Source organism: Coregonus clupeaformis, unplaced genomic scaffold (genome assembly GCF_020615455.1).
Source record: "Coregonus clupeaformis isolate EN_2021a unplaced genomic scaffold, ASM2061545v1 scaf0381, whole genome shotgun sequence".
Taxonomy (NCBI): Eukaryota; Metazoa; Chordata; class Actinopteri; order Salmoniformes; family Salmonidae; genus Coregonus; species Coregonus clupeaformis.
The window spans coordinates 215001-235991 of NW_025533836.1; the positions used below are offsets into that span (position 1 = coordinate 215001).

At 44.2% G+C, this 20991-nt stretch overlaps 1 protein-coding gene across 1 annotated transcript in view; it reads right to left on the reverse strand.

Annotated features, from left to right (window-relative positions):
- Positions 1 to 20991, reverse strand: part of LOC121556401 (serine palmitoyltransferase 3-like) — a 110963-nt gene that overhangs the window by 27767 nt on the left and 62205 nt on the right. The window contains exons 6-8 of the mRNA XM_041870308.2: positions 13571 to 13664; positions 9061 to 9166; positions 2021 to 2240 (exon numbers count right to left, since the gene is read on the reverse strand). Coding sequence (XP_041726242.1) covers positions 2021 to 2240; positions 9061 to 9166; positions 13571 to 13664 — 420 coding nt within the window. The remainder of the gene's footprint in view (positions 1 to 2020; positions 2241 to 9060; positions 9167 to 13570; positions 13665 to 20991) is intronic.

Here is a 20991-nt window from a genome sequence, read left to right on the forward strand (position 1 = left end):
TTTTCATTTTTTCCATGGAAAAAATATTGCAATACTGGTATGGTCACAGACCTAGTATATAGTATGTTATAGGGCTATAGGGAAGGGGTTTAGGAGGAAATAGTCCAAACACAGGAAACATCTGGTTCTAGCTAGGGCTGGGGGATTTCCTCTGCTTTAGGGCCTTGAAGGGGTTTGGGCTGATGGAGATAAACCAGTAAGGATAATACGTCCAAAATACATCTGGGGAGTGGAGTGAGGACTGACATCACTCAATCACACGAGAGTTTCTGGGGATTGAGGACCGACATCACTCACACACACAAGAGTTTCCTCCATCTCTCTTTCCCCCTCTCCTTCCCCCCTCTCTTGCCCTCCCTCCCTCCCTCCCTCCTTCCCCCCTCTCTCTCTCCCTCCTTCCTCCATCTCTCCCTCCCTCCCTCCTTCCCCCCTCTCTCTCCCTCCCTCTTCCTCGCTCCCTCCTTCCCTACGCTCTCTCTCTCATTTCCCCCACTCTCTCTCCCTCCATCCCCCTATCTCTCTTCCTCCTTCCCCTCTCTCTCTCTCCCACCTTCCCCCTATCTCTCTTCCTCCTTCCCCTCTCTCTCTCTCCCACCTTCCCCCTCTCTCTCTCTCTCCCTCCTTCCCTCTCACTATCTCCATCCTTCCCCCTCTACAGCCAGCTGTCAGAGAGCTGAGAAGCCACTATGTTAATACTTCCAACATGATCAACATGATGCTTGTTGACGGGTTAAAGAGCCGGTCAGATCTGGAGCGCAGTTCCGACGGTCACCACAAGAAGGGGCTGACGCACTGCCAACTTTATTACCTACTATTAGAGGAAAGGGGCAACTATTAGCCTCCCGAGTGGCGCAGTGATCTAAGGCTAGCTGTGCCACTAGAGATCCTGGTTCGAATCCAGGCTCTGTCGTAGCCGGCCGCGACCGGGAGACCCATGGGGCGGCGCATAATTGGCCCTGCGTCGTCCAGGGTAGGGGAGGGAATGGCCAGCAGGGATGTAGCTCAGTTGGTAGAGCATGGCGTTTGCAACGCCAGGGTTGTGGGTTCAATTCCCACGGGGGGCCAGTATGAAAAATAAAATAATGTATGCACTCACTAACTGTAAGTCGCTCTGGATAAGAGCATCTGCTAAATGACTAAAATGTAAATGTATTAGAGGAAAGGGACAACTATTAGAGGAAAGTGACAACTATTAGAGGAGAGAGAGAACTATTAGAGGAGAGTCTCTCTCTTTCCCTCTGCTTTTCTTTCTACACCCCTTCTCTCTCTCTTTCTCTTTCCCTGTCTGTATATCTCTCTCTCTATGTCATTTAAACATTTAAACAGCATGGCTTCCTTCGTTTCGTTCTTCTAATCAACTGCCACTCAGAAGTGGTTATGTACTGAAGTGCAGGGGACTGGTGTGGGGAGAAAAGGGGACTGGTGTGGGGAGAAAAGGGGACTGTGTGGGGAGAAAAGGGGACTGGTGTGGGGAGACAAGGGGACTGGTGTGGGGAGACAAGGGGACTGGTGTGGGGAGACAAGGGGACTGGTGTGGGGAGACAAGGGGACTGGTGTGGGGAGACAACGGGACTGGTGTGGGGAGACAACAGGACTGTGTAGGGAGACAACGGGACTGTGTAGGGAGACAACGGGACTGTGTAGGGAGACAACGGGACTGTGTAGGGAGACAACAGGACTGGTGTGGGGAGACAACGGGACTGTGTGGGGAGACAACGGGACTGTGTGGGGAGACAAGGTCTACACAGGGACATCTGGAAGCAGACTGAGGAGTTCCCTCCATACAAGATACGCCTGTTGTTCAAGACTAATGGCAAGTTCATCTACCTGACGGTGTGTGACCCTCAGTTCGAACCCAGGCCTCCTGTGTGCACAGGTGTGTGAGAGAAAGTGTTTGCAGGAAGTGAGTAGGTCCACCTGTCATGCAAACGACTAAAGTGTGTGGGGAAAAAACATATCTGGGGTAAGGAAAAAGCACCAGGAGAGGAGACAGGAGGAGACAGGGGGTTAAAGAACGTACCTTCTTCCCAGCGATGAATCCTCCTGCAGCCCCGAAGCTCTTGGTGAATGTTCCCATCATGACGTCGATGTCCGAAGGGTCCAGACCGAACAGTTCTGTCACACCCCTCCCTGTCGGCCCCACCGCCCCGATACTGTGAGCCTCATCCAGGTACAGGTAGGCCTTATACTTCTTCTTCAGGGCTACGATGTCAGGCAGACGCACCACAGACCCCTCCATACTGTGGTAGCCAGAGAAGGGAGAAGAATACAGCGATACACAACACTCAGTTCTATGTAACAGGGAAGAAGAATACAGCGATACTCAACACTCAGTTCTATGTAACAGTACACAAACAGATACACTCGCACTACGATGTCTGGGAGTCACACTACGATGTCTCTCTCTATCCCCCCTCTCTCTCTCTCTATCCCCCCTCTCTCTATCTCTATCCCCCCCTCTCTATCTCTATCCCCCCTCTCTCTCTCTCTATCCCCCCCTCTCTATCTCTATCCCCCTCTCTCTCTCTCTATCCCCCTCTCTCTCGCTCTATCCCCCCTCTCTCTATCTCTATCCCCCTCTCTCTCGCTCTATCCCCCCTCTCTCTCTCTCTCGCTCTCTCTCTATCCCCCTCTCTCTATCTCTATCCCCCCCTCTCTCTATCTCTATCCCCCTCTCTCTACCCCCTCTATATCTCTACCCCCCCTCTCTATCTCTATCCCCCCTCTCTCTCTCTATCCCCCCCCTCTCTCTCTCTCTCTCTCTCTCTCTCTATCCCCCCTCTCTATCTCTATCCCCCCTCTCTCTCTCTCTATCCCCCCTCTCTCTATCTCTATCCCCCCTCTCTCTACCCCCCTCTCTATCTCTATCCCTCCTCTCTCTATCTCTATCCCCCCTCTCTCTCTCTATCCCCCCTCTCTCTCTATCCCCCCTCTCTATCTCTATCCCCCTCTCTCTCTCTCTATCCCCCCCTCTCTCTCTCTCTCTCTATCCCCCCTCTCTCTCTCTACCCCCCCTCTCTCTCTCTCTATCCCCCTCTCTCTCTCTCTCTATCCCCCCTCTCTCTATCTCTATCCCCCATCTCTCTACCCCCCTCTCTCTCTATCCCCCTCTCTCTCTCTATCCCCCTCTCTCTCTCTCTATCCCCCCTCTCTCTCTATCCCCCCCTCTCTCTCTCTCTCTCTATCCCCCTCTCTCTCTCTCTCTCTATCCCCCTCTCTCTATCTCTATCCCCCCTCTCTCTCTCTCTATCCCCCTCTCTCTCTCTCTATCCCCCCTCTCTCTCTCTCTCTCTCTATCCCCCCTCTCTCTCTCTATCCCCCCTCTCTCTCTCTCTATCCCCCCTCTCTCTCTCTCTCTATCCCCCCTCTCTCTATCTCTATCCCCCATCTCTCTACCCCCCTCTCTCTCTATCCCCCCTCTCTCTCTCTATCCCCCCTCTCTATCTCTATCCCCCCTCTCTCTCTCTATCCCCCTCTCTCTCTCTCTCTCTCTCTATCCCCCCTCTCTCTCTCTATCCCCCCTCTCTCTCTCTCTATCCCCCCTCTCTCTCTCTCTCTATCCCCCCTCTCTCTATCTCTATCCCCCATCTCTCTACCCCCTCTCTCTCTATCCCCCCTCTCTCTCTCTATCCCCCTCTCTCTCTCTCTATCCCCCCTCTCTCTCTATCCCCCTCTCTCTCTCTCTCTCTATCCCCCCTCTCTCTCTCTCTCTCTATCCCCCCTCTCTCTATCTCTATCCCCCCCCTCTCTCTCTCTCTATCCCCCATCTCTCTACCCCCCCTCTCTCTCTCTATCCCCCCTCTCTCTCTCTATCCCCCCTCTCTCTCTCTATCCCCCCTCTTTCTATCTCTATCCCCCCTCTTTCTATCTCTATCCCCCTTCTCTCTCTATCCCCCCTCTCTCTATCCCCCCTCTCTCTCTATATCCCCCCTCTCTCTCTCTATCCCCCCCCTCTCTCTCTATCCCCCCACCTCTCTCTCTATCCCCCCTCTCTCTCTATCCCCCCTCTCTCTATCTCTATCCCCCTCTCTCGCTCTGTCTATCCCATGCCTTTTGATGTTCCTCGACATCAAGGCTGTAACCACTAGACCAAAGATAGATCTTCTGATTATTTCAGTTCTTGGAGATAACACTTTAAAGAGATATACATTAGAATATGGGTTGAGGTGGAACTAAGTTGTTAATGTCATGTCACATCGGTGTTAATTTAGTAAACAAAAATAGTGACTAAAATATTCGTCAAACACCTATTTTTCAGTGGCAATTAACAAGACTATAACTGACTAAACAGACCCCCCAAAAAACTTGAACTAAATGATTGTTCATTTCAGTTGACTAAAACGAGATGAGACTAAATGATCTCTGTGACTAAAATCTGACTACTAAATGGACTGGACAATAGTTTGTGGAGAGATTGAGAGCTTTTCAGTGAAAAGCACAATTAATATTAGCAGTAGAGATGTGCAGCGCAGTTCTGTTCAGCAGTGGGAAGGACATGCCACACCTGGCACACACAGCGTGGTGAGCGGCGCAAGCAATGCGTGTGGGCATTTGATTATATTTATTAGGATCCCCATTAGCCGACGCCAATTGCGACAGCTAGTCTAACTGGGGTCCAACACATAACAAAAAAGACATTACAGACAAAATATTTACAATTGACATACATTTGTGTGTGTGCGTCTATTAGTTTCACACACATGTCAGTACATACACACAACAAGTGGGAGAGGCGTAGTGCCGTGAGATGTTGCTTTATTTATTTTTTTAAACCAGGTTTGCTGTTTACTTGTGCTATATAAGTTGGAAGGGAGTTCCAAGCAGCCATGTCTCTGTATAATACTATATGTTTCCTTGAATTTGTTCTGGACCTGGGGACTGTGAAAAGACCCCTGGTGGCATGTCTGGTGGGGTAAGTGTGTGTGTCAGTGCTGTCTGTAAGTTGACTATGCAAAGAATTTGGAATTTCCACACATATAAAAACAAGAAGTGACCCAGTCAGTCATTCCTCAACTTTTAGCCAAGAGAGACTGGCATGCATAGTATTAATATTAGCCCTCTGATTACAATGAAGAGCAAGACGTGCCGCTCTGTTCTGGACCAGCTGCAGCTTAACTAGGTCTTTCTTTGCAGCGCTTGACCATTTGACTGGATAATAACCAAGATAAGACAAAACTAGAGCCTGCAGGACTTGCTTTGTGGAGTGTGGTGTCAAAAAAGCACAGCATCATTTAATTACGGACAGACCTCTCCCCATCTTTACAACCATTGAATCGATATGTTTTGACCACAACAGTTTACAATCTAAGGTAACACCAAGTAATTTAGTCTCCTCAACTTGTTCAACAGCCACACCATTCATTACCAGATTCAGCTGAGGTCTAGAAGTTAGGGAATGATTTGTACAAAAGACAATGCTCTTAGTTTAAGAGATGTTCAGGACCAGTTTATTACTGGCCACCCATTCCAAAACAGACTGCAACTCTTTGTTAAGGGTTTCAGTGACTTCATTAGCTGTGGTTGCTAATGTGTATATGGTTGAATCATCAGCATACATGGACACACTGGTTTGTTTAATGCCAGTGGCAGGTCATTGGTAAAAATAGAAAAGAGTAGAGGGCCTAGAGAGCTGCCCTGTGGTACACCCCACTTTACATGTTTGACATTAGAGAAGCTTCCATTAAAGAAAATCTTCGGAGTTCTATTAGATAGATAGCTCTGAATCCACGATATGGCAGAGGTTGAAATGCCATAACACATTCATTTTCTCAACAACAGGTTATGGTCAATAATATCAAAGGCTGCACTGAAATCTAACAGTACAGCTCCCACAATCTTCTTATCATCCATTTCTTTTAACCAATCATCAGTAATTTGTGTCAGTGCAGTACATGTTGAGTGCCCTTCTATATAAGCATGCTGAAAGTCTGTTGTTAATTATAAACAAAATTCTATCCAACAGTTTTCTACGATTTTGCTAAAAGCTGGCAACAAGCTGATAGGTCTGCTGTTAGAACCAGTAAAGGCCGCTTTACAACTCGTGGGTAGTGGAATGACTTTGGCTTCCCTCCAGGAATGAGGACAAATACTTTCCCTTAGGCTCAGATTAAAGATATGACAGATAGGAGTGGCTATAGAGTCAGCTACCGTTCTCAGTAGCTTTCCATCTATACTGAAGAAAAACAATGCAACATGCAACATTTTTGTTCAGTATAAGTTGTCAATGTCAGGAGGTTTGTCATTATTGATTGATAACAATAATCTTTCCACCTCTCCCACACGAACTTTACAAAATTCAAACTTACAATTATTTTCTTTAATTATTAGTTTTTTTATGCATGAATACGATCGCTCACTGTTCGTTGTTGGCATTTCCTGCCTAAGTTTGCCCACTTTGCCAACGAAGTAATCATAAAAATAATTGGCAACATCAAATGGTTTTGTGATGAATAAGCCATCTGATTCAATGAAAGATGGAGTTGATGGTGGTGGGTTTTCGAGTCCTGTGGTCCATCTTCAGTTTCTACGAGATCATATCCCACACTTTGGCCCGGAAAATCATTAAAGTCTCCAACCAGCCGCACGGCAAGCGGTACCGGTGCATCAAGTCTGACACCAACAGGCTCCTGAACAGCTTCTATCCCCAAGCAATAAGACTGATGAATAGATAACAACAGACTATCTGAGTTAACCTTGTATCTTTTATTTATGCACTGTCTCTATGCACACTCACAGGGCCCTACACACACACACACACAATCACTCCATCATCTTCTCACTCACACATAAAGTAGAAGTCGGAAGTTTACATACACCTTAGCCAAATACATATAAACTCAATTTTTCACAATTCCTAAACATTTAATCCTAGTAAAAATTCCCTGTCTTAGGTCAGTTAGGATCACCACTTTATTTTAAGAATGTGAAATGTCAGAATAATAGTAGAGAGAATGATTTATTTCAGCTTTTATTTCTTTCATCACATTCCCAGTGGGTCAGAAGTTTACATCCTGTCACGCCCAGGGGACTCCTATATGTTGAGTCAGGGTGTGTTGTTCTATGTCGTGTATTCTATGTTTCAGTCTGGGTGTTGTAGTTCTGTGTTTGGCCGGTGTGGTTCCCAATCAGAGTCAGCTGTCGCTCGTTGTCTCTGATTGGGGATCATACTTAGGCAGCCTGTTGGCACTCGTTAGTTGTGGGATCTTGTTCTGTGTGGAGGTTTGTTTAGTGTTCAGCCTTAGGACTTCACGTTTTGTTTGTTTGTTGTTTTGTTCGTGTGTTTATCAGTTTAATAAACATGTACGCATTTCACGCTGCGCCTTGGTCTGACCCGTCCTTAAACGAACGTGACACATACACTCAATTAGTATTTGGTAGCATTGCCTTTAAAATGTTTAACTTGGGTGAAACGTTTCAGGTAGCCTTCCACAAGCTTCCCACAATAAGTTGGGTGAATTTCGGCCCATTCCTCCTGACATAGCTGGTGTAACAATATATCCACATAATTTTCCTTCCTCATGATGCCATCTATTTTGTGAAGTGCACCAGTCCCTCCTGCAGCAAAGCACCCCCACAGCATGATGCTGCCACCCCCTTGCTTCACGGTTGGGATGGTGTTCTTCGGCTTGCAAGCACCCCCCTTTTTCCTCCAAACATAACGATGGTCATTATGGCCAAACAGTTTTTGTTTTATCAGACCAGAGGACATTTCTCAAAAAAGTACGATCTTTGTCCCCATGTGCAGTTGCAAACCGTAGTCTGGCTTTTTTATGGCGGTTTTGGAGCAGTGGCTTCTTCCTTGCTGAGCAGCCTTTCAGGTTATGTCGATATAGGACTCGTTTTACTGTGGATATAGATACTTTTGTACCTGTTTCCTCCAGCATCTTCACAAGGTCCTTTGCTGTTGTTCTGGGATTGATTTGCACTTTTCGCACCAAAGTAAGTTCATGTCTAGGAGACAGAACGCGTCTCCTTCCTGAGCGGTATGACGGCTGCGTGGTCCCATGGTGTTTATACTTGCATGCTATTGTTTGTACAGATGAACGTGGTACCTTCAGGCATTTGTAAATTGCTCCCAAGGATGAACCAGACTTGTGGAGGTCTACAACATTTTTTCTGAGGTCTAGGCTGATTTATTTTGATTTTCCCATGATGTCAAGCAAAGAGGCACTGAGTTTGAAGGTAGGCCTTGAAATACATCCACAGGTACACCTACAATTACATTTTTTCATTTTAGTCATTTAGCAGACGCTCTTATCCAGAGCGACTTACAGGAGCAATTAGGGTTAAGTGCCTTGCTCAAGGGCACATCGACAGATTTTACACCTAGTCGGCTCGGGGATTAGAACCAGCGACCTTTCGGTTACTGGCACAACGCTCTTACCCACTAAGCTACCTGCCGCCCCCCAATTGACTCAAACAATGTCAATTAGCCTATCAGAAACTTCTAAAGCCATGACATCATTTTCTGGAATGTTCCAAGCTGTTTAAAAGCACCGTCAACTTAGTGTATGTAAACTTCTCACCCACTGGAATTGTGATACAGTGAATTATAAGTGAAATAATCTGTCTGGAAACAATTGTTGGAAAAATATTCGTGTCATGCACAAAGTAGATGTCCTAACCGACTTGCTAAAACTATAGTTTGTTAACAAGAAATTTGTGGAGTGGTTGAAAAACGAATTTTAATGACTCCAACCTTAGTGTATGTAAACTTCCGACTTCAACTGTACATATCTACCTCCATCACTCCAGTATCCCTGCACATTGTAAATATTGTATTGAACTAACCCTGTATATAGTCACTTTACCCCTATAAATATCTACCTCTATCACTCCAGTATCCCTGCACATATGGTATTGTTCTGTTCTGTTCTGTCTGTGAGTATCAGCCCCTATAATGACATGAGGAGGGTTCTGTTCTGTCTGAGTATCAGGCCCTATAATGACATGAGGAGGGTTCTGTTCTGTGAGTATCAGCCCCTATAATGGCCACTGTTTACACTGCTGCTGCTCACTGTATCCGAGAATAATTAGGTGTGTGTGTGTGTGTGTACTAACCTATAGATTCCTTCCACCATGATCATAATCTTCTTCCAGGGCCGGTGGGTCCGAGGCTGCCCAGTACACACCGCCTCCCTGAGCAGACGCTCCAGGCTCTGCATGTCTGAGACAATTGGGAACGCATCAACGTTAATATACTGTACGTTTACAGCACCAAAACAATTTTAATAACGCATTGCAAACACAGAAAGATCGGTGTTGAAACATACGATAAGCAGCCCAGCACCCACAGGGCAAGGGCAGATCACATGCAGAGCAACACCTTCCCAGTAACCCACAACAGCAACACCTTCCACTAAACCACAACAGGAAATACCAAAGGCAGAATGTGGCTGTAATCTACAGCAGATACTGGATGCGTCCCAACTAGGGAACAGGTCGCCATTTTGGGAAGCGGAGACAGTTTACTGACGGAGCCTAATGCCCGAGGAGAGGTCATGTATAGCAGCGGTGTGTGTTTTGGTAAGAGCAACGTTTTGGGTTGAATTCCTGCAGGGGATCATACACATATTAAAAAATATACACTCACTGAACTGTAAGAGGCTTTGGATAAAAGCATATGCGGTTTATATAATGGTTTGATACTGCAGTTAGCATGATTTTACCACTAGATGGAAGCATTGATCAACTAGTTTGTAAGGAGGTAAAACTTGCACTCATTTCATGGATTGTATAGTCGTGGTCAAAAGTTTTGAGAATGGCACAAGCATTGGTCTTCACAAAGTTCGCTGCTTCAGTGTTATGAGATATTTTTGTCAGATGTTACTATGGTATACTGAAGTATAATTACAAGCATTCCATAAGTGTCAAAGGCTTAAAATTGACAATTACATTATGCAAAGAGTCAATATTTGCAGAGTTGACCCTTCTTTTTCAAGACCTCTGCAATCCGCCCTGACATGCTGTCAATTAACTTCTGGGCCACATCCTGACTGATGGCAGCCCATTCTTGCATAATCAACGCTTGGAGTTTGTCAGAATTTGTGGGTTTTTGTTTGTCCACATCTCCCCCTCTTAATACTAAGAACAGATCCAACACAGCCTAGTTGTCCATCTAATACATCCTACAGACAGTCAGGTCTCAGGTTCCTAAAACACACAGTTTACTATACAGGCCACCTCCAGCCACACGTGGTTATTGCGGAGCGCGTATTGTGGCATGTATTAAAATGTAATTCAAAACATCACATAGTAGAATCCCAGCCTGTGTCTCACTCAGACAGACTGGTGTTGGAGACAGGGATCATGGAGAATTGGGGGGGTCAACTGGTAGAGTGCATGAGGCTTAAGCTCAGTCAGACTCCTGGGCCCTGGGTTGGGAGTTGAGCCGTGACACATGGGGGGGACATGAGGGCAGCTGTGAGGCCCCTTTAACTGTCTCTGCTTGTACCCGTCAGGACACGTTAAAGCCAGAGAGTTTTACAGCAGCATCAGATGATTCTCTCCTGTCGACTGTGCTGAGCGGGACAGGGAGACGGTTTCTGATTGACGCCAAGGCAAGGCACTCGGCTTTGGCGTCGTTTATTCGTCTTATTTTAACCAGGTTTCTAACCAACAATGTCACACAGCCAGTGAAAGAAGAAACACAGAGAAATAATTGATAGACACCTAGAGAGAGAGAACACACACACTAGATAGATGTTAGTTTTAGGGTTATTTATATATATATATATATATATATATATATATATATATATATATATATATATATATATATATATATTATTATTATTATTATTTTTTGGGTAGATCAGCTTAATATTGCAGATATACTATCTTCTATCAATGTAATTGTCTGCATCACTTCCAATCCCCCATGTTTTTTATATATATACTCCCCTTTATTACTTTTCAACCCCGCCATCCTTTCCCTACTTGGGGTAAACTAGTGAACAACAATGCCCAGGCCTCTACTTCCAGCCAATACTTACTATCTACACCTTATGGACACCGTCAATTTTACAATAATTCTATTTTATTTGTTTTTGCTCCTGAACTTCTTCTACTCTCAACCTCTCCGATCATTTTCATGATGTCCATCCGGTTTGCTTCTATATGCCATATCTTTCTAACTGGGCTCTTTCCCAAAAGCTCCCAACATACAACCTATGTACCTATAGACACCGGTTAGATGTTAGGTTTAGGGTTATTAGTCTTATCTCAACGGTGTCTCTACCCAACGTCACGTAGCCAGGCAAAGTCTCCCATCAAATGATAATCATCAAGACACACATACTGTTACCACAACCATACAGGCTAAACTGGTTGAAATTACCTGTTTGAAAAACTGGTTTAACGGACTTGGTTTTAAAGTTGCTGGAATTACGGGGTTCAAAAACCAGCTGAAATGACGTGGTTCAAAACCGGTTGGAATGACGTGGTTCAAAACCGGATGGAATGACGTGGTTCAAAACCGGTTGGAATGACGTGGTTCAAAACCGGTTGGATTATGCCATTTCAACCGGCTTTGGCCGTTGGGAATGAGAGTCTATCTGCGTAGGACATGGACCTGTTATAGACTCCCGAGTGGAGCAGTGGTCTAAGGCTGTGCTACTAGAGATCCTGGTTCGAATCCAGGCTCTATCGTAGCCGGCGGCGACCGGGAGACCCATGGGGCGGCGCACAATTGGCCCAGTGTCGTCCAGGGTAGGGGAGGGAATGGCCGGCAGGGGATGTAGCTCAGTTGGTAGAGCATGGCGTTTGCAACGCCAGGGTTGTGGGTTCGATAAAATAATGTATGCGCTAACTGTAAGTCGTTCTGGATAAGAGCGTCTGCTAAAATGACGTTAATGTAAATGTTTGAGGATATACCTGACAGGTGAGTTCCATGGCTGTGTTTTCAATAGAGGAGGTGAATACAGCAGTATTCCACAGAAGCCACCACTGCTAAACTGGATTGTAGGTTTACAGTCTTAGTCCCTCCATTAAGGGATCACCTTCAGCAAACACAGACTGCACATCTTCCAACTATGAATATCTGCACAGCTTATGACCCTGTAACAGCATTGTCTTACTTCAGATAGTGACAGTGGCAAAGCTGTCAGAAGATCGTTATGCCAGTTTGAGTTTATCCCACAGAGCTGTCAGAGACCACATATATGTGTTGTGTTTGAGTAGACAGATAATAATAATAATAATATGCCATTTAGCAGATGCTTTTATCCAAAGCGACTTACAGTCATGTGTGCATAAATGTTTACGTATGGGTGGTCCCGGGGATCGAACCCACTACCCTGGCATTACAAGCGCCATGCTCTACCAATTGAGCTACAGTGGACCAGATGTGTTGCGTTTGAGCAGAGATGTGTTGCGTTTGAGCAGAGAGATGTGTTGTGTTTGAGCAGAGAGATGTGTTGTGTTTGACAAGAGATGTGTTGTGTTTGAGCAGAGAGATGTGTTGTGTTTGAGCAGAGAGATGTGTTGTGTTTGAGCAGAGAGATGTGTTGTGTTTGAGTAGAGATGTGTTGTGTTTGACAAGAGAGATGTGTTGTGTTTGAGCAGAGAGATGTGTTGTGTTTGAGCAGAGAGATGTGTTGTGTTTGAGCAGAGAGATGTGTTGTGTTTGACAAGAGATGTGTTGTGTTTGACAAGAGATGTGTTTGACAAGAGATGTGTTGTGTTTGAGTAGAGAGATGTGTTGTGTTTGAGCAGAGAGATGTGTTGTGTTTGAGTAGAGATGTGTTTGACAAGAGATGTGTTGTGTTTGACAAGAGATGTGTTGTGTTTGAGCAGAGAGATGTGTTGTGTTTGAGTAGAGATGTGCTGTGTTTGAGCAGCGATGTGTTTGAGCAGAGATGTGTTGTGTTTGAGTAGAGATGTGTTGTGTCTGAGAAGAGATGTGTTGTGTTTGAGCAGATATGTGTTGTGTTTGAGTAGAGAGATGTGTTGTGTTTGAGTAGAGATGTGTTGTGTTTGAGTAGAGATGTGCTGTGTTTGAGCAGAGATGTGTTTGAGCAGAGATGTGTTGTGTTTGAGCAGAGAGATGTGTTGTGTTTGAGTAGAGATGTGTTGTGTTTGAGTAGAGATGTGTTGTGTTTGAGCAGAGATGTGTTGTGTTTGACAAGAGATGTATTGTGTCTGAGAAGAGATGTGTTGTGTCTGAGAAGAGATGTGTTGTGTTTGAGCAGAGAGATGTGTTGTGGTTGAGCAGAGAGATGTGTTGTGTTTGAGTAGAGAGATGTGTTGTGTTTGAGTAGAGAGATGTGTTGTGTTTGAGCAGAGAGATGTGTTGTGTTTGACAAGAGATGTGTTGTGTTTGAGTAGAGAGATGTGTTGTGTTTGAGCAGAGAGATGTGTTGTGTTTGACAAGAGATGTGTTGTGTTTGAGCAGAGAGATGTGTTGTGTTTGACAAGAGATGTGTTGTGTTTGAGCAGAGAGATGTGTTGTGTTTGAGCAGAGATGTGTTGTGTTTGAGCAGAGATGTGTTGTGTTTGAGTAGAGATGTGTTGTGTTTGACAAGAGATGTGTTGTGTTTGAGTACTTTAGTTTGAGAGCATGTCTACTTACTGTTGTGCTTGAACACCCGGATGGTTGCCCCTGACAACCTGGCCCCCAAGATCAGAGAGGTGTGGTTCAGCTCATCACTCAGAATCAGACAGCCCTGGAAACAAGAACAGGCAACACAGGGGTTACAAAGTAGTACTGGTCTGTTGTTGCTGTATAGATTAGATGTAGCCTGATGTCCCAGGTATGTTGGTGCTGTATAGATTAGATGTAGCCTGTTGTCCCAGGTCTGTTGTTGCTTACTGTATAGATTAGATGTAGCCTGTTGTCCCAGGTCTGTTGGCGCTGTATAGATTAGATGTAGCCTGATGTCTCAGGTGTGTTGGCGCTGTATAGATTAGATGTAGCCTGTTGTCTCAGGTCTGTTGGTGCTGTATAGATTAGATGTAGCCTGTTGTCCCATGTCTGTTGTTGCTTACTGTATAGATTAGATGTAGCCTGTTGTCTCAGGTCTGTTGGCGCTGTATAGATTAGATGTAGCCTGTTGTCCCAGGTCTATTGGCGCTGTATAGATTAGATGTAGCCTGTTGTCTCAGGTGTGTTGGTGCTGTATAGATTAGATGTAGCCTGTTGTCTCAGGTGTGTTGGTGCTGTATAGATTAGATGTAGCCTGTTGTCTCAGGTGTGTTGGTGCTGTATAGATTAGATGTAGCCTGTTGTCTCAGGTCTGTTGTTGCTTACTGTATAGATTAGATGTAGCCTGTTGTCTCAGGTCTGTTGGCGCTGTATAGATTAGATGTAGCCTGTTGTCTCAGGTGTGTTGGTGCTGTATAGATTAGATGTAGCCTGTTGTCTCAGGTCTGTTGTTGCTTACTGTATAGATTAGATGTAGCCTGTTGTCCCAGGTCTGTTGGTGCTGTATAGATTAGATGTAGCCTGTTGTCTCAGGTGTGTTGGTGCTGTATAGATTAGATGTAGCCTGTTGTCTCAGGTGTGTTGGTGCTGTATAGATTAGATGTAGCCTGTTGTCTCAGGTCTGTTGGTGCTGTATAGATTAGATGTAGCCTGTTGTCTCAGGTCTGTTGTTGCTTACTGTATAGATTAGATGTAGCCTGTTGTCCCAGGTATGTTGGTGCTGTATAGATTAGATGTAGCCTGTTGTCTCAGGTCTGTTGTTGCTTACTGTATAGATTAGATGTAGCCTGCTGTCCCAGGTATGTTGGTGCTGTATAGATTAGATGTAGCCTGTTGTCCCAGGTCTGTTGGCGCTGTATAGATTAGATGTAGCCTGTAGTCTCAGGTGTGTTGGTGCTGTATAGATTAGATGTAGCCTGTTGTCTCAGGTCTGTTGTTGTTTACTGTATAGATTAGATGTAGCCTGTTGTCCCAGGTCTGTTGGCGCTGTATAGATTAGATGTAGCCTGTTGTCTCAGGTGTGTTGGTGCTGTATAGATTAGATGTAGCCTGTTGTCTCAGGTCTGTTGTTGCTTACTGTATAGATTAGATGTAGCCTGATGTCTCAGGTCTGTTGGTGCTGTATAGATTAGATGTAGCCTGTTGTCTCAGGTGTGTTGGTGCTGTATAGATTAGATGTAGCCTGATGTCTCAGGTCTGTTGGTGCTGTATAGATTAGATGTAGCCTGTTGTCTCAGGTCTGTTGGTGCTGTATAGATTAGATGTAGCCTGATGTCCCAGGTCTGTTGGTGCTGTATAGATTAGATGTAGCCTGATGTCCCAGGTCTGTTGGTGCTGTATAGATTAGATGTAGCCTGTTGTCCCAGGTCTATTGGCGCTGTATAGATTAGATGTAGCCTGTTGTCTCAGGTCTGTTGTTGCTTACTGTCTAGATTAGATGTAGCCTGTTGTCTCAGGTGTGTTGGTGCTGTATAGATTAGATGTAGCCTGTTGTCTCAGGTCTGGTTATGCTGTATAGATTAGATGTAGCCTGTTGTCCCAGGTCTGTTGGTGCTGTATAGATTAGATGTAGCCTGTTGTCTCAGGTCTGTTGTTGCTTACTGTATAGATTAGATGTAGCCTGATGTCTCAGGTCTGTTGGTGCTGTATAGATTAGATGTAGCCTGTTGTCTCAGGTCTGGTTATGCTGTATAGATTAGATGTAGCCTGATGTCCCAGGTCTGGTTATGCTGTATAGTCAACTCCTATGCATTAACAATGACGATAGGACTTGGCTTTACAGCATAACCAGACCTGAGACAACAGGGTACAGTACTCAAGCATCTTCAATAACCCCCCTCCCCTGTTTACAATGTCCCTAGAGTTTGATAAAACACTTGAAGACAGAGAGCTGGGTGAACAGAAGCATTAGACTGCATATTAGGCTTCTTAACTAGGGTTCGTCATTATTTATAAAATGGGTTATTTGGACCCCGGATGCTGATTGTTTGATTGCCCCCCTCAGGTGATACCTCCCATCCTCTCTAAGCGTTGTCGTCGTACTGTTGTCTATACTGCCAGGGGTGTTGACCGTTGTAATCTTGTACCCATTTGTTTGAACTCTCCACTCTTAGATCTGCTGCTGTTGGCTCAAAAGAGAAGCCCACTGTGGTCTGCTCACCCAGTGCTTTAAGCTCAAACGTGAATTCCATAAACTTGAATGACCTCCTCGGTTTTCAAATCACGTAGAGGGGGTTTGGGATGTTGCACTATAGCAACCAAAGCCCATGTAAGTCAGTTTAAAACATTCCCATCATTGGTTACTCTGAGAGTTCCTCATATTGACATTGGTGGTGGCCTCAGGCGCAAATACTGCTAACCTTGGAAAGTCATTCCAATTTCTATTCCTGCCTATATTACTGATAGGGATAGACCAAATGGTACAGTTATATGCAATCTTATAGCCATACCAACTATATCAATATCAACCATCAGACAGGGCCGGCAACTGCCTATTGAACGTAGCTTGTTTGAGTAGGAGACTACATGTGACTTTTTTAAAATCGTGAAGGACTTGGGTTGATGCATCTGAACATTAGGAGCTTACTTCCTAAACTGGATTACATCAAGACCTGGGCTGACTAATACGAACATTCTGGTATTGACTGAAACTTGGATCTCTGGGGACATTCTGGACTCTGATATTAATACTGAGGGTTGTAATGTGTTCAGAACTGACAGACAGATCATTTATCTGTCTCTTTACTGAAATCCATTTCCCTTGCCAAAACATTTTGCTACTACCTTTAAGCCTTTGTCTGGGGAAAAACGTATCCATAACTGTCATAGGAGTCTACCGTCCTCCCTCAGCTAACCTTTGTGCACTCGAGGAGTTAACTAGTTTGTTGTCTTCTTTTACTAAATCAGAAGTTATTATCCTGGGTGACCTAAATTGTGATTGGGAAATGCAGCCTTCAGACAATCTAAAAGACATGTGCAATGATCTAAACCTAACCCAGCTGGTGACTAAGCCTACATGGCCCAACCCTAGAGATCCTTCAAAGTAAACTCTGATTGATCTTATCTTAACGAATACACCAGAGAAATATGTTTCTACTGGTGTCTTCACCCAAGTCATTAGTGACCATTATGGCTGGGCGATATTGCCAAAATATAATATCACGGTATTTCAAATGGGTCTTTCTCCATTCTGATTGTTTTATACTGTTCAATTCAACCAAAAATCATTTTCAACATGTTTCAACATGTCCCGAGTGGCGCAGTGGTCTAAGGCGTGTGCCACTAGAGATCCTGGTTCGAATCCAGGCTCTGTCGTAGCCGGCCGCAACCGGGAGACCCATGGGGCGGCGCACAATTGGCCCAGCGTCGTCCAGGGTAGGGAAGGGAATGGCCGGCAGGTATGTTGGTAGAGCATGGTGTTTGCAACGCCAGGGTTATGAGTTCGATTCCCACGGGGGGCTAGTATGAAAAAAATAAAATATATAATGTATTCACTCACTAACTGTAAGTCACTCTGGATAAGAGCGTCTGCTAAATGACTAAAATGTAAATTCATACATTTCCTCATAAGGCTGCAGGATATGGGCAAACATTCTAGGCATTATTTTTAACCAAATGTTGCAATTGCGATTTGACTTGCGATTTAGAGCAAAACACTTTGGTGAACTGTTGGAATCATGGAAATAATATTATTATTCTATTTCTATAGTTCTCTAGTGGGCATTTGGAATACAGTGTTGTTTGACATGACAACAAATGAACTAATGAATGTCAGGGAGAAGTTATTGAGATAGGGTAGGAACCAAAGTGTTTATTTTTATTGTTTAGGAACTAAAGTGTTGATAATTGTTTCCTAGGGGACCGTATAATATTTGGCGACATTGAATGTTCTCTCTTAGCTACTTCATGTAGCTAACATTGATGCTTTGCGTATTCGTCTTTGATTTACAAGATACTGTTGCACAAACAACATGTTGATTTAGCTCTTATTAGGCTGTATAACTAATTACGTTTGCTCTGACTCAGTACATTTATTAGCTAGCTAGCCAGCCAACTAAACAGCGTTTGCTCTGACTCGGTACATTTATTAGCTAGCTAGCTAGCCAACTAAATAGCGTTTGCTCTGACTCTGTACATTTATTAGCTAGCTAGCCAGCCAACTAAATAGCGTTTGCTCTGACTCGGTACATTTATTAGCTAGCTAGCTAGCCAACTAAATAGCGATTAGCATTAGCGGCTAACAAGATTTAGGCCAAACTTGCTAAGAAAAGACAAACTAGCTGTTTGCAGATGTAAGAAACACAAACTAAGTGTAATGATAGAATGCTAGTGGATTTATATTAAGAAGCAAAGTGAAAACAGCATCATTGTCATCAACACTGTTGCATGTGCTGCATTGACCGAACTGACCTGCAGACTGAATGCACGTGTCTCGTGGTCGAGGAACCACCAATGCACTCCTTGAGTGACTGAGGGCGGGGCTAGGTCTGTGTGGAAAGTGGCATGGAGAGAGAGAGAGCGGAGAGAGAACTCAAGTAGCGAAGCAAACTATAAAAATGGACGTTACACATAGTGTATAAAATGGAACAAATCAAACATTCAAATATCGTTATAGAAGGTAAAGTAAAAACCCAAACCGGTCCGTGCATCAATACCGGTATATCGTAAAATACGGTACCACCCAGCCCTAGTGAGCATTGTTCAGTTGTTTGTGTTAGAGATATGACAATACAAACATCTATGCCTCGTTAACTTTAAAACATTTAGTGAACAAGCTTTTTTTACATGATCTTTATTTGAGTGACCTTGATTGTATTTCAGCTATCCCTGAAACTGATTTAGCTTTGAGACTTTTTGCAAATATATTAAATACTATTGTGGATAATCATGCTCCCTTCAAAAATGAAGGGTTAAAGGTAGATCGAATGGCTGGTACATTCGGATTTATCAGAAGTAATTCATAAACGAGATGATGCTTGGGTCAAGGCCAGGAACACAGGCTTAGGCCCGGACTGGCACGCTGAGGAATCATTGACAAATCAGAAAGACTATCGGATTGTAATGGAATCCTGGCTAAATTATGGAAAACTATCAAATGCCCGAAGGGTTCTACTTCAACCTCTCTGCCACAACAAATTAATTCAGATGCTGGCCTCATTACGGAAAAAAATGCCATCATTGATGCATTTAATCACCATTTTATTGTGGTCCATTTTATGGTGGTCCTCTGTAGCTCAGCTGGTAGAGCACGGCGCTTGTAACGCCAAGGTAGTGGGTTCGATCCCCGGGACCACCCATACACAAAAAAATGTATGCACGCATGACTGTAAGTCGCTTTGGATAAAAGCGTCTGCTAAATGGCTTATTATTATTATTATTTTAGCGGGCTCTCTCCTCGAAATAACTTCTAAGCCTATTCACAATGATATTGGGCTGGATGCTGATAGGGGAAACTTGCTGAATGATCAGAGAAATGATAGTCAAAACGTTTATTTTAGGCTGTTTACAGAAAAATACTGTAAGGTCCTGGATGCTTTGATAGCAATAGACAATTAGAAATCCCCAGGAGCCGACCAATTGGAGTGGTCCCCAGGAGCCGGTCTGCTTAAGTGTGCAGCGCCCATCATTGTTGGGTCAATAAACCATATTTTCTATTTAACATAGTTATTAGGAAATATTCCTAAAGTATGGAAATCAGCTCTTGTGCTACCACTCCATAAGGGCGGAGATATCGCCCCATTTCAAGGCTTCCTTGTCTAGCTAAGATTCTTGAATCCTTGGTAAATGGACAACTTTGCTCTTTTTTATCTGAGAAATGTATTTTGATTATAAACCAATCAGGGTTTAGACCTGGGCATAGCACTATTACAGCTACCACTTTAGTGGTAAATTATCTTGTCAATGCTTTAGACCCTGTAATGAGCTGCTTTGTTTGTGGACCTGTCAGAAGCTTTTGATACTGATGATCATGCTATTTTATTGAATAAGTACTCCTCGAAAGGCCCGAGCTCTGACACCTGTTCATGGTTTGCGGATTATCTTAGTGACAGAACTCAGGCCATCGTGATTGATGGAGTTAAGTTAGAATTTCTGCAAAGGCAGCAGCTACTCTTCCTGGGGTCCAGCAAAATTAAGGCAGTTATACAATTTTAAAAACATCACAATACATTCACAGATTTCACAACACACTGTGTGCCCTCAGGCCCCTATTCCACCACTACCACATATCTACAGTACAAAATCCATCTGTACATGTGTGTATAGTGCGTATGTTATCATGTGTGTGTATGCATGTGTCTGTACCTATGTTTGTGTTGCTTCACAGTCCCCGCTGTTCCATAAGGTGTATTTGTATCTGCTTTTTAAAGTTACTTGATGTGGAACAGAGTTCCATGTAGTCATGGCTCTATGTAGTACTGTGCGCCTCCCATAGTCTGTTCTGGACTTGGGGACTGTGAAGAGACCTCTGGTGGCATGTCTTGTGGGGTATGCATGGGTGTCCGAGCTGTGTGCTAGTAGTTCAAACAAACAGCTCTGTTCATTCAACATGTCAATACCTCTCATAAATACAAGTAGTGATGAAGTCAATCTCTCCTCCACTTTGAGCCAGGAGAGATTGACATGCATATTATTAATGTTAGCTCTCTGTGTACATCCAAGGGCCAGCCGTGCTGCCTTGTTCTAAGCCAATTGCAATTTATGTGGCACCTGACCACACGACTGAACAGTAGTCCAGGTGTGACAAAACTAGGGCCTGTAGGACCTGCCTTGTTGATAGTGCTGTTAAGAAGGCAGAGCAGCGCTTTATTATGGACAGACTTCTCCCCATCTTAGCTACTGTTGTATCAATATGTTTTGACCAGGACAGTTTACAATCCAGGGTTACTCCAAGCAGTTTAGTCTCCTCAACTTGCTCAATGTCCACATTATTTATTACAATATTTAGTTGAGGTTTAGGGTTTAGTGAATGATTTGTCCCAAATACAATGCTTTTAGTTTTAGAAATATTTAGGACTAACTTATTCCTTGCCACCCATTCTGAAACTAACTGCAGCTCTTTGTTAAGTGCT